General features: G+C 42.6%; 1 protein-coding gene across 5 annotated transcripts in view; it reads right to left on the bottom strand.

Annotated features, from left to right (window-relative positions):
• Window positions 1-771: 771 nt before the first annotated feature.
• FHOD1 (formin homology 2 domain containing 1) overlaps window positions 772-11,471 on the bottom strand; it is a 106,813-nt gene continuing 96,113 nt past the window's right edge. For all 5 annotated transcript variants that reach the window (XM_072422487.1, XM_072422491.1, XM_072422490.1 and 2 more), the window contains 6 exons: window positions 11,045-11,206; window positions 10,224-10,414; window positions 9,237-9,429; window positions 8,700-8,862; window positions 7,605-7,781; window positions 772-7,322 (listed from right to left, as the gene is read on the bottom strand). In XM_072422487.1, coding sequence (XP_072278588.1) covers window positions 7,240-7,322; window positions 7,605-7,781; window positions 8,700-8,862; window positions 9,237-9,429; window positions 10,224-10,414; window positions 11,045-11,206 — 969 coding nt within the window. In that variant the 3' untranslated portion in view covers window positions 772-7,239. The remainder of the gene's footprint in view (window positions 7,323-7,604; window positions 7,782-8,699; window positions 8,863-9,236; window positions 9,430-10,223; window positions 10,415-11,044; window positions 11,207-11,471) is intronic.

The following is an 11,471-nucleotide window of genomic DNA, read 5'->3' as shown; positions in this document are numbered from 1 at the left end:
TTGGGGCAGGGTCCCCACCTCCTCCTGTGCCACTGTCTTTCATTTGCAGCCCCTATTTAATGTACAGCGTTACGTAATTTGTTGGTGCTATATAAATCCTGTTTAATAATTAAGCTTCTGCACAGCCACCAGTAGTCTCCATCAGGGGTGCATGTGACAATATGACAAGGCAATAAAAACTCAGGGTCAGGACAGAACGTTGTCAGTGCATACCATGTACCTGAGCAAGGAGAATCACCTGGTAACATTTTTTATAAAACCTGCAGATGTTTTTCCAGCCTTCTCACCACCTAATCAAAAAGTGCCCATAGACCAACATTGCCATAAATGTAGCAGCACTGGCCTCTAGTGGCCACTTACTGGTACTACATCTAACAGTGGAAAAGGGGCAACAAGTCCAATTAAAACAAACACCACCAATCCCCATTGTATCAGAAAACTTTCACAAACAAGAAGTGAATGATGACTGGCAATTACAAAGTGGCAATAAGGCTGATCACTATCTTTCAATACGCATTGTGCCGAGGTACATAACACTGCAATCCTGCACAAAAGCAGCGTTATTATTTTTAGCTAGCCACCACTTTTATAAACAAAGAACAAACAGAAACATGGAATTATTTCTGCATAAATTACACATTCATCTTTGGAAAACCCCCAGAAAACATTGAAGAACCCTCGATGAGAAACCCTGCTTTTCCTTGGGGTCCCATATAAGTCCTTGGAAATCTCCATCAACTCTAAAAACAGAAATCTTTGCAACACACAAGCTTCAAATTTCAATAATTTTATTGGAGAACAAAAAAAAAAATCCAACAACAAAAAAAAGTATGCTTTACAAGAAAATACATAGCCTATAGGTACAATCAGAGTGGTAGAATTGTCTTATAATACTGTTTTGTTTGCTCTTCACTCTCCGAATGGCACAGAGTCTTTGCTCGGCCCCGCAGGCGCCCAATGCCGCCAGCACGTGGAACATTTACTATATACAGGACGCCTTCGGTTTCCAGAAATTTTATTAAAAACAGCTTGGGACCCTGCAGGGCCGTTTTTTAAAATTTTCCTCATTATAAAAACTGTGCTAATAAGACCACAGGGTCACCCATTGTATACCAAGGCACTATAAACCTGCGACTTCTGAATAATAAATAAGAGTGAAAGTCCAGAGATTTGGATCCATTGAAGGATATGCGGGACGGATCGATCCAGCAGGAAACTGGGAATACAAGAAATGTTATAGTGTATCATCATCTTCCCAATACATTTGATGTCGGGGTGCGGGACTATTTATAAATGGGGTTTCTTGTGAATTTCGTTCCGATAGGTCAACATGCAGTGCTAGGATAAGGTGCTTTATTATCTTTATTAAGATCAAAGTGCCGGCCCCAATTTCCCAATATGTGAAATGCGTCAGCAGTATAGGTTGCAGCCCCTACAATTTTTATGCCCACGTCCTTCTGAAGCAAGCAAGTCAACCCCTCAGCCCTGCCATACCTACCCAAACATTATGTGCTGAGAGGCAAATGTTTGGATGGGTTTTGTTGCCTTGTGAGTGGAGCTACAACTAATCAAGGAATCGCCATGTGGTGTTATATTAGGTAAGGGGTGCTTTCTCATGCCCAGAAACCACGCCTGAGGCTGATACCCTACATAAAGTATCTCAACTGAGTTCTCCTATAAGAAATGAATGGTTGTGGTAGTAAAGGAGTGCTGCCCACTTTCAAATGTTAAATGGGCATAGTGGTTGGAGGCGCCCAATAGCTGGGCACATCTCATATAAACAAGTCTATAAAACGTATTTAAACCCAAGATCCAAAACATAACATATTGCAGCTCACAAGTCTTTAGATGCGGCAGCTGCATCCATATTAATGCTACTACTTCCTGTCCTACAGTGACAACGCTCCATGCACTGTATGTGTAGAGGAGCAGTGTTGCCACCCTAGGACAGGAAGTAGGTTAGGACTACAGAATGCCACTACTGTGTGTTTGGTTCTCCCATGCCAGGCATTTTCAATCTTTTTAACATGAGAAAACCCCTGAAATGACTTTCAGGTGTTATGCCCCTTCTATAATTATTATATCCACAGCTCACAGTACATTAGTGTTGTGGTCAATAGGATCAATACATTGCTGGCCATTGGGAAAAATGTCACCTCTACAGATAGACCATCGTCAGGTAAAGTGAACAGAGAGGCACAAATTGCTCAAGGAACCCCTAGTAACCTTTGGAGGAACCCTGGTTGAGATGTCCCATTCAATGAGCTGCACTTGTTTTATCTGCACAGTCAATGCAGATAAAACAGCTCAAGGTATTTATTACTGCCCAGCCTTTGACATATCAGCGGGGGATATTTTAAGTACCCAATGTTGTAAAAGATTTACAAGGGTGCAGCAGCGCTCCACTCTTATTCTGTTTTCATGAGACGGGACAAGCCTGCCATGACCTTTGTCCTAACTGGATGGGATCATGGGAAACGGAGGGAGCCAGAGCAAAGACGAGCGGGGAAAATATGCAGGGCATGGAATCAAAAAGTAATTCTGCTAAAACCACATGGACAACAAATGACGTAGGCGAGCGTCCAGTCCAAACTTTTTTTGTGGATTGCCACCTGGGACTCTGTCTGATCAGCTGTGAACAGGGAATCTGCAACAGGACCGGGGACAGAGCTGAAAGATTGATAGTGGTTATACATTTTTTGTTTTTGGCAGGACACTTGGTAAAGTTGGGTGCAGATCTGGTTGGTTGGTGGCTCATAATTCACAAGCGGTTATGGGTATCTAAACACCTGCCAGCTGCCCCCTTAACCACCAATCTACTGCCCCATGGTTTGACATGGAAATACTGAAATACTCTTGAGTATGGTTGAGTAGAGTATATTTGAATATTAATAAGGTTATAAAGGTTAAAAGCAGATGTCTCCATTCACAAAGTTCCCTTATGTTGACAACCCCATAGTATTGCTAAAGCATTAAATTGAAACAGAGAAAAAGAAGAAAAAACAGGGGCTTATATTTGTGTAATCTATTGTATTATATGTTTAGTAACAAAGAACATTTCCACAAAAGTAACATAGATGCAAGCAGTTAGATATGAGGTCCATAGCCCATTATTTTGTCTCTGGCTACCTGACACTATAAGAATCAGTGACAGGTCTTTGTACTATGCAGTCTTCCAACGTTCCTAACATACCTGAGGAAGTCTTGTGGTGAAACGCGTTGAGAAACAAAACGTTACTTCTTCTTTTATCCATCACCTTCATCTACCCCTTTAAACAGGGGGTCAATTTTACGATATCTACTATACTATGTATAGGAGAAGGTCCCATTTCCCATGATGAAATAATGGTCCATGGAACTCATATCTAACTGATTGCATATGATCTATATATAAATCTTTGTTACTAAACATATAATACATTGGACTTGCCAAATGTAACCCCTCATTTTCTTCCTTTTTCAATTTGATGCTTGAGTATATTTTACCTTTTTTCTGACCTCAAAGTTGGGGGGGAACTCAGGGACCGCCCTTTACCCCATATGTGCCAGGGAAGGGAAACTCACCATCAATATAAACAAGCATGTTATTGGGAGGATCACTGACCTGGAACGTAAGACGGTATTTAAATGGAGGGGTGGGTGGGAGGGGGCTTGCTGTTAGAGAGCATGTAACTGGGGAAGGGGTGTGGGGGGACTTGCTGACCACCAATGTCGGAATGAATGGTATATGGGGGTGATGGCATACCCACAAAAGTTGGGCACATTGACCACAATGGTTTCTTCCTTAAACCTATACATATGAAAGGGTTTTTTCCCCAATGCAAGATCAGGAAGGGGGCACTTATACTTTAGGTCATCTTTATTCCAGGTATACAGTAGTTTTGGATGGACTTTGCTTTTACCCCCATGGCCAAAATATAGATCTATGAAGGTTAAGTCAAAGCACCATTCCACACAAACCCAAAAATAATCATCAAAGGGGTCCTCAGCTAGATTGTATTATTCTAAACCCCCCAGCATAGAAGTTTCACCCCTACTGCTGCAAATGTAGTGTTGTAACATATGCAAACAATTCACAAGGAGAGACCCCACTGGCATGAATAAACCAGGCACTGCCAGAAACAGATGGACCCAGAGGACTGCTGACAGTAAAATAATTACACAGAAAAGAACCAAATATTCCACAGGGTTATAAGAAACGCTCATTAGTGGTTTAACATAAATTTGCACTTTCTAAGTTGGGGTCACCAGAACAGAGAGCCGGGGACACTTGTGTGCATTGTAACAGGCCGGGCTGGGTAAAGTGTTTCTCATCAGCGTTGCCAACTTATAAAGTGATCTGTGCAATTCCAAGGAAGAGGCCGGGTGGGCTGTGACTGTCAGTGGTGATCCAACTCCTATTTAATCACAGCGAGATTCCTCAGTACATGATAAAAATAGGAAGAGTCCGGCCTCCTCTGCCTGGGAAAATGCCGATGCCCTGGGCTACCCTATCATTTCATGGAGTCAATCACAGATCGGTCTCATTGGAGGAGCTGTACACATTGTGATACATTATTTGTGTGTCAGGCTGCCTACACGGGGCATCTAAATGAGATCTTCAAACAGATGTACAGTGAACATTTTTAGCAAATGATGGGCTTGCTTCTGGTTAAAGGATAATTGTATAGGGGGGGGGGGGGGGGTCCACCAGCACACTTTTAGGTTTGCAAGAATGGAAGCCATATTGCTGCGTTAAGATATTTCTGATAAGTTCAGCCCCAAACTATAAACTGTCTGAGCTCCCAACGATGATACGATGATAAGCCAAACATTAAAATCACCGGCCTGATATTGAATAGGTCCACCAATGCCAGCAATACAGAACTGGCATGGACTACACAAAACCTTTTGAGAGTATCTAGAAACAAGACGTTAGAAGAATATCTTCAATGCTTCCACTGGCAATAGTGAACCCTGCCTGCTGCCATCCCTTTCCCAGGTAAATGACACAAACACACCCAACCATTCTTATGATCTAAAAGAAAATGTGATTCATCAGACTGGCTTCTTGTATTTTTCTATAGTTCAGATTTGACAGTCCTGTACCATTTGTGGGCACTTTTTGGAGATGAAGGGGGTTTGGCATGGGCACTCCGACTGGTCTACAGCTACACTGCCCCATACACAGCAAGCCATTGTAACCAGATAATCCATGGGGTTATCTCCACCCATCAGTGGTTTTATTTTGCTGGTGATCAATGAATATATGAATGCAGAGTGCATTTCTAGCAAAGTGTGCTGGGGACTCCCTTTCATATTGATTTGCATACTGTCTGCTCAATGTGCACCATGAAAAGAGGTGTATATCAGTCCATACCGTCCTGATTTTTATATATTCTGCCACTTATATTCTGCACAGCTCTGTCTGGCAGAACAGAAGACCTAATTTTATTTGTGCAATCTCCTGTAGTCAGGTTCAGGCAGGAGAAATATTAACAGCCAATCTGCACAGCAATCTGCTGCAGTGTTCTCCCCAGGCCTTTTTAGCTGGGTGCACCACCCTGCCCTTTTCATTAACCACCGGCTGTTTTTGTGTGGTTTATGAAAAGCTGTATTACAATACAGGGGCTGCCACCCACCTACAGCTTCTTCCCACCCAGGTTAAAAAATCTCTGGGGAGAATACTGTACTGATAGGAGGAGGGAAGCTGAATAAGCAAATCAACCTCCTGCTGTTCTTTCACTGTCCAGCCAATAGACCTAGGTGGATGAAGAGAGGACATGACTGTATTCCTTCTACAGTCTATAACACAGAAAGTGTTGTCATCCACCGGGCTTTGCCACATTACAGAACTGGATAAACAAAAATACAAATCTATTTTTTCAGGTAAAACCTGACAGGTAACGGTTTGCTTGACGTTCAGCTGTAAAGAAGATCCACTCCAAAAGAAATAAACATTTTTATGGCCATGCAAATATATTGTGGCAGAATCTTTCTATAATTGCCAAGAAAGTTCTAAATGTGCAAATGAGTTCTATTAACCCAAATACCACAATAGATGAATGACCAATCTGGTTTGTCTTACAGCAGAGCTCAGGAGAGGACAAAATAAAATTATATAAACTTTGGCATTCCCAACATCCTTGTTCCAAGGTCCACTCCTGTTACGGATCATATATGGGTATGCTGCATGCAAAGCCCCACCTAGTGGCTAAAGGGAGCAAGCACAGTCATTTCAGTAAGTGGTGCTGTACTCATCGTTTCAATGGTTCAGAATTGACAACAAAGGCAAGGGTCTTTCTTCCCGAAGTGTTCCTTAGGGATCATAGCTATAAAAAGAGCTTGTAATATAATGGGTGCGCCAAACTAAAAAATATAATGTTCTACCTAGCTCTGTTCAGCCTGTACAGTGTCGGCATGGTTTAGATTCTCCTTTTTCTCTGTTCAGTCTCCGTAGAGGGATACTAACTTCAACCCATGCCTAGTGAGTGCACAGAATGCCAATATGGATGCCATACAGAACACTGCAGGAAGTAAACACTGAACCGGCCCCCCTACGGGTCAGTTATCGCACAGGTACTCTGATATTTTGGTTTGAATGTACAGCAAGCCTGTAAAGTGGCATGAAATGGGCAGTCAGTAACCACAGCATTCCCACTTCTGCTATTCAGACAATGGACATAACCTTTGCTTTGCCACCATTTGCCAGGTAGCCATATACAGCTATGGAGATGAAGGAGAAGAAGCAGCTTCGGTCCAAATCCATTCCTTGTGAGCAGATTATTTTCCCATCCTGCTACAATCTGCTTCATATAGGTCAGTGATCCCGGCTGGGAAGTGTAAAAAATGCAGATAAAGTTTGTGCTGTACCCACGCTGAGTTTTGCCTGGGCACAGACCTCTGTGGCTTTTAGGAAGACAGTATTTTGCAGACAGACAAGACAGACAAGCCCTTGAATGCGTCCACATGTAGAAGTCCTGGGAGCACAGAGCTTTCCGACACAACTCCTGGAATAGATGAGGATGGACGGACAGGCGGCTGTCGGAAGAAGTCTTTAAGGACGGTAAAGTAATGCAGCAACGATAACCGGGTTCTACATGCGCCACCTCTCTGGCTCCTGCTTGACATTGTCCAGGGGTACCATGCGTGTTAACCCTTCCGCTCCAGGAAAAAGATTGTTAAGCTTGTTTGGCCGGTGGCCAGATCCCACCACAGGGGGCAGTGGACTAATACCGAGAACGTTTATGGCGGAGCTAATTACACGGCCAACTCTGAGGTTTTGGACAGTCCCAGCGCCTGCACCAGATCGTCACTCAAACCGCTCTTCAAGGTTCTCCGCACTGTGGAGAGAAGTTGACAATTATGGAAAGGAAATGATAACAGCAGCAGATTTTAGGGCAGGTTCTGTTGATAGGGAACCCCCTCACGTCCAAACTCATGCCAGAGCCATATGGAATTTCTAATACATCTAAGCACTAAGGATCATGTGACCTTTTCCCCTTCCTTACTAGAAACAGCGATCAAACCCAAGTGACCAAATACAAGGCCCAAACACAATCACGTTGGGGCAGAAGCTGGTAAAACCTCCCACAGACTTTATACTCACACAAACTTATACTTACAGGATTTCCTGTTTGCTCTTGATCTCTTGCGTTCTTTAGGAGCCACCACCCTTGGGTTAGGGTTCTGTGTAACAGATTGGACAAGTCTATCCATAATCTCATCAGAAGCATCTACAGGGGACGCCCCAGATTCCTCTTTGTTCCCAGACAGGTCAGGTGGACTGGCACGGCCTAAACCTAAAGCAAGGATAAAGAGAAAGTGAAAATAATTGCCATTGTATAACAGAGTATAGTCTCAGGTCATTTGGGAAGATTCATAATTTAATTTACTTAAACTGTATGCTTATGGAAAACAGAATTGTGGAAATCTCTACAATACATTTGATCATGTTTGTTGTCAACCCTGCAGCATTGTCAGCCCACTACAGCAAGTTAGAAGCTTACTAGATAATTGGCAGATCAACAGGTGGTTTACTGCACTAGAAGAGGTGGGTTCCGTCGTTGAGCCCAGGGGTTCCTCCAGAGGTTTCTGGGGGTTCTTTGAGCAATGAGCAGTTTGTGCCTCTCAGGTGAAATTACTGACACCAATGAACTTTTTGTAAGGGTGACATTCTTCCCACTGGTCAGCAATGTAAGAAGCATTCTTCCCACTGACCACCACACTAACGCACTGTGAGTTGTGGATATAGTAATTATAAAAGGGGTTCTCTGAAGACCTGAAAGTGTTTTCAAGAGTTCCTCAATGATAAAAAGGTTGAGAAACATTGACCTACAGTTCTAGGTAACTATAAGTACCTTCTCCTGACCTAAAGTAACCCATCTTTCCCCATTCACAGATGAATACTTTCTGCATTTAGGTGGCCTTGGTTCTTCTCTTTGTTCACATTCAGTGATCTAAGTTCTCACTGTCCTAGCAACATCTGTCCATTACAGCCACAGACTTCTATTGAGCTGTGCCCAAGGCTACAGATGAGATGATCCCATTGAAGTCCATGGGGCTGTAATGTGCTGGTATGGCCAGGACAGCGAAGATTTGCAGAACTTGATGGAATCAAGGTTAGTAAGCATCGGTAGAGGGGGGTTATTTAGGACAGGGAAGAAGAGAGACAGGACAATTGAACATTTCAACAAAATGGATGAATGGACAATTCATACTTCGGACACCTCTGCTCCTCCGTGTGTTCTGTTCTCCGCTGGAAGAGATCAGGATGTTGGTCATGTTTTCATGGCCCTCCTCGGTTGACTGTGTTTGTAACCTAGAACTGGTCATTGTTACGTTGTTTTCAGTGGTGGTGGCTGCACTTGAGAACTTTGCAGTCTGAGAAAATCAGGACATCAACATTAGTAAACAAGAATAAGTAAATTCAGCCATTACCTAATATGAACAAAACATAATCTATAGATCATATTCGCAGTATTGTTTAACTCTCTAAATATTTTAAATATTGTTTTTTTGTTTCCGTTTCCCAAACTGGGAAGGAATCCTTAATGCCCCAGGTAACTTTTACATTCACAGATTCTTAAAAATAAATGATAAAGCTGAAGTTGTACTTTCAGCCAGTTGTGTGTAGTATATAAACTTGTCCACGAGATGGCGACATTGCAGCATTTATGGTGCAGCTGCATGGAACCACTGTGCTCAGTGTGTAAAGTTTCAATGGGATAAAGTGATTGGTTCTGTACTGGAATTACCTCTGTGATCATTCTCCCTCGTGTCTTGTTGCGTTCTCGGTAAGCCGCCCGCTTCTGCTTTTGTTGCAAGACTCTCTCACGGGTGGTTCTGTACTCCAGAGCAAATTCACTGATTATCCGGCAGAACCGGGTAATTTTCATATCCCGAGCAGATGAATACGTGTACCCCAGATACAGGAGAAATGAGCGGAACCTGCAGAAGAAGCACATGGTCTAAATATAATGACAACAAATCCAAAAACTTTTAATATAAATTATGCTATTGCTCACCTCCTTTTGGAAAACAGGAGAAGATAAAAACCTGCTAATCAGCTATTTTGCTGTCTCTGTCATGTTGATAAAATATACCTGCACTTCCTGCCTTGGAGACACAGCAAGAAGTAACAGTGACAGTTCTTGTCAAGGAGACAAAATATGACATATGTTACAAATATCACCAGAACAGATTTCACCTCACCAGTTGCTGTGAGAACCAAGAACTGGGCAAAGATCAAAGGAATTGGTCAATTCTTCCCTGTTTGCCCCAGTGATATGGGGTAAGAAGGGGGGGGGGGGAGTTGTTTAATTAAGCATGGGACAGCTGAGCAGGTCTAACACTGCTTGGGATCTCATATTGGACTCCAGGACCCTTAAATCTATAAAAGTCACAGTGGTTTATCTCAAACATGCTATGCTTTCTTCAGTATCTCATCAACAACATTTTTTTTTCCAGAAGAGCACCCAGCTGGGCACTATTCCTCCTCTAGTTCCTCCTCTAATGCTTCTTACTTTTATTTTGGGGCTTTATTCACAACAGCTATGCCCTATCTGAAGGCGAAACGCGTCAGGGAAGACAGAACCCAGCAGATAAAACGAGAATTTGTGGTGGTGCAGCCCAATCTCCCCCTTTGCTCTTTTCGGGGGTATGGTGCATCCAACAAATATTCCCTTGAAAGTCTGCTAGTGTGGTCTTTGTGTCACTGCATACAAGACTATCTCTTGGCTGACCTGTTGAGAATTCTGCGGTGTACAATCTTGAGGATGACGATTTTGTCAGTGCAGCTCTTGAGGAAGTCGGTCATTTTGTTCTTCAGGCCGGGCTTCGTCTCGTGCTTGGCGATGACTTTCAGGCTGTCCCATGATTCTCTGCACCTTTTCTCCAGCTGAACCAAACTCTCAGCAAGATCATCAAAGTCCACCTGGTCAGCACATGGGAAAAAAACGAACAGGTTAGAATAAATGCTGTCGGTCCTACTGCATAGACTAGCCCATCCTTCACTTCCAACTGCTTTATTCTCTCCCCAGAATAAGGATAAATACCCCTCACTTTTGGAGGTGGGGAATCATGTAACATTTCTCTTCCTCATCATGCTAAGGTGTCCCAGCCACCAATCAAGGGCCAAAAGGGTGAGAAGGAAAAAAACAAAGACCATGTACAGCTAATTCAACCAATCAAAGAGGTTCCCAATAATGTTCTAATCCAAATATAGGAATAGCCTGACTCTTCCCAATAGGGCACTAAGCCTTACTCTAGTAGCAAGCTAAGGTCTTAACCTAGCAAAACCTCAAAAATAATTCAATTGTTCATTTTAAGCAACTAAAATGATCGAACAGAATAAGAAACCACAGACTTTCAATGTGATCATTTTGGTGAGATTTTGACACTGGCAAGTTGATGCATCATTCAATAGTTTAAACAATAAAGAACTATTTATTTGTTTGAGATTCCTCATATTGAAGTCTGACTCATTGAACCCTATTTTTACCAATGATGTTACAATATCAGATGAAGTTGCACATAGCAAAGGCTGCTGGGCGAAGACATTTACCTTGGAGGACCTGGTTATAGCTGCGATTTCCGAGTACAGATCTGTTGTGTCTGGAAACTTCTCTATGACTATATTGCACATGTGATGGAGCAGCGTTTGTCGGTGTACTGTGTCCTTCACCTCTGATACCTTCTCCAAGTAGCTGAGGTCAAAACCCTTGGCCTAGAACAAAAAAGACACTTTAGAGCAGTGGTAACTTTACAGAGAAAAGACAGAGGAGAATGCAACAATCACTGGAATAGATGTACAACAATCATAAACATCTGCAGTGGCAGACCAGCATTGCTGTCTTATTGAAAGGTGCAAATTTAGAGTTTGTCCTATTTTTGTTAATCCCTGTTAAATATTGTGAAAATATATACTCACACTATACTTTTCAACTTAATATAATCGATTCAAACAATGCTCTTTTATTCTTTTATCTCTA

The sequence above is a fragment of the Pyxicephalus adspersus genome, chromosome 9 (genome assembly GCF_032062135.1).
Source record: "Pyxicephalus adspersus chromosome 9, UCB_Pads_2.0, whole genome shotgun sequence".
NCBI classification, from domain to species: Eukaryota; Metazoa; Chordata; class Amphibia; order Anura; family Pyxicephalidae; genus Pyxicephalus; species Pyxicephalus adspersus.
The sequence above is the reverse complement of the archived record's forward strand: the minus strand, read 5'-3'. Positions and strand labels throughout refer to the sequence as shown.